We start from the raw sequence: 953 nt of genomic DNA on the forward strand, positions 1-953 counted from the left end.
ATAAGTGTAAAGCTGGTGATGCATGGACTATATTAAAATATAATTATACTGATGAAGAGCTGTAACAGTAGGTGTATTTGTCACTAAGCGTTCGGTACGAATACACAGGTTCTGACACAATATGCTATCAAAAGTACAGGGCTAATGCAGCTTCCATCAATGCTTTGCCCCATAAAAATGTAAACATTAAGGTGTGTCACCTTCGCCGGCTGATTTGATGATTTGCGTTAGAATGTCTTTGGGGACATCTTCTCCATTTTGCATGGCAGTCTTTCTTTCATTGATCCACTGGGCACCAGTTTGACGCAGCAGGCAGCATGCCTTCCTCACTTCTTTAATAAACGGCCTGTTCTTTGGATTAAACTAAAATGATAAAAGTTAAAGGTTAAAACAGTACAATTATCAATTGATGTATGCAAACAATATGTAGGATAAAACTTGCTTCAAAAAGAAGATCCCGTAAGTAAAAGATCATTCCTTTCATACACAAATCAATAGCTTTTTGGAAAGGTGATCTGTTCTTCTGCAGGTTCAAATCCACACCAAAGGCAACCTAATGGTCAACACATGGGGATGAAACAAAAACTACAATGTACACCTGGACATGCAAGTGGATGAAGGAAAAATTGGAACAAACTAATATGATACCTTAGCGATAACATCAAGAGTTACAGTGTTGAACAGGCTGAGCATGGTGATTTCTGTTTTGTTGTCAGCGGCATCAGTGAACTTGTCCATCAGTTTTTCAGCCAACTTATTGAAAGTTCCTGTAAGACCTTTTAAATACCTAGGGACATTTATATCGCGTGAGTGACACAAACCTAAGCGTCTCCAAAGTCTTCTTGAGGCTAGCAAAGAACTCACAGGCTGCTGAAGGCAGGATCCATTATCCGGCGCTGTTTATACCACTGCTCATGGTCCCGAGCTGTTATCAGGCCGTTGCCCAATAATCT

At 40.0% G+C, this 953-nt stretch overlaps 1 protein-coding gene across 1 annotated transcript; it reads right to left on the reverse strand.

Moving 5' to 3' along the window:
• Positions 1-169: 169 nt before the first annotated feature.
• LOC103399269 (cholesterol 24-hydroxylase-like) lies at positions 170-947 on the reverse strand (the record flags this gene model as incomplete). The annotated part of the gene is made up of 4 exons (XM_008337980.3): positions 170-363; positions 443-553; positions 649-787; positions 865-947. Coding segments are annotated over 4 exons (510 nt in total), but the record flags the coding sequence as incomplete, so codon positions are not given.
• Positions 948-953: the final 6 nt, after the last annotated feature.

The sequence above is a fragment of the Cynoglossus semilaevis genome, unplaced genomic scaffold, assembly GCF_000523025.1.
Source record: "Cynoglossus semilaevis isolate Cse_v1.0 unplaced genomic scaffold, Cse_v1.0 C19101980, whole genome shotgun sequence".
Lineage (NCBI taxonomy): Eukaryota > Metazoa > Chordata > Actinopteri > Pleuronectiformes > Cynoglossidae > Cynoglossus > Cynoglossus semilaevis.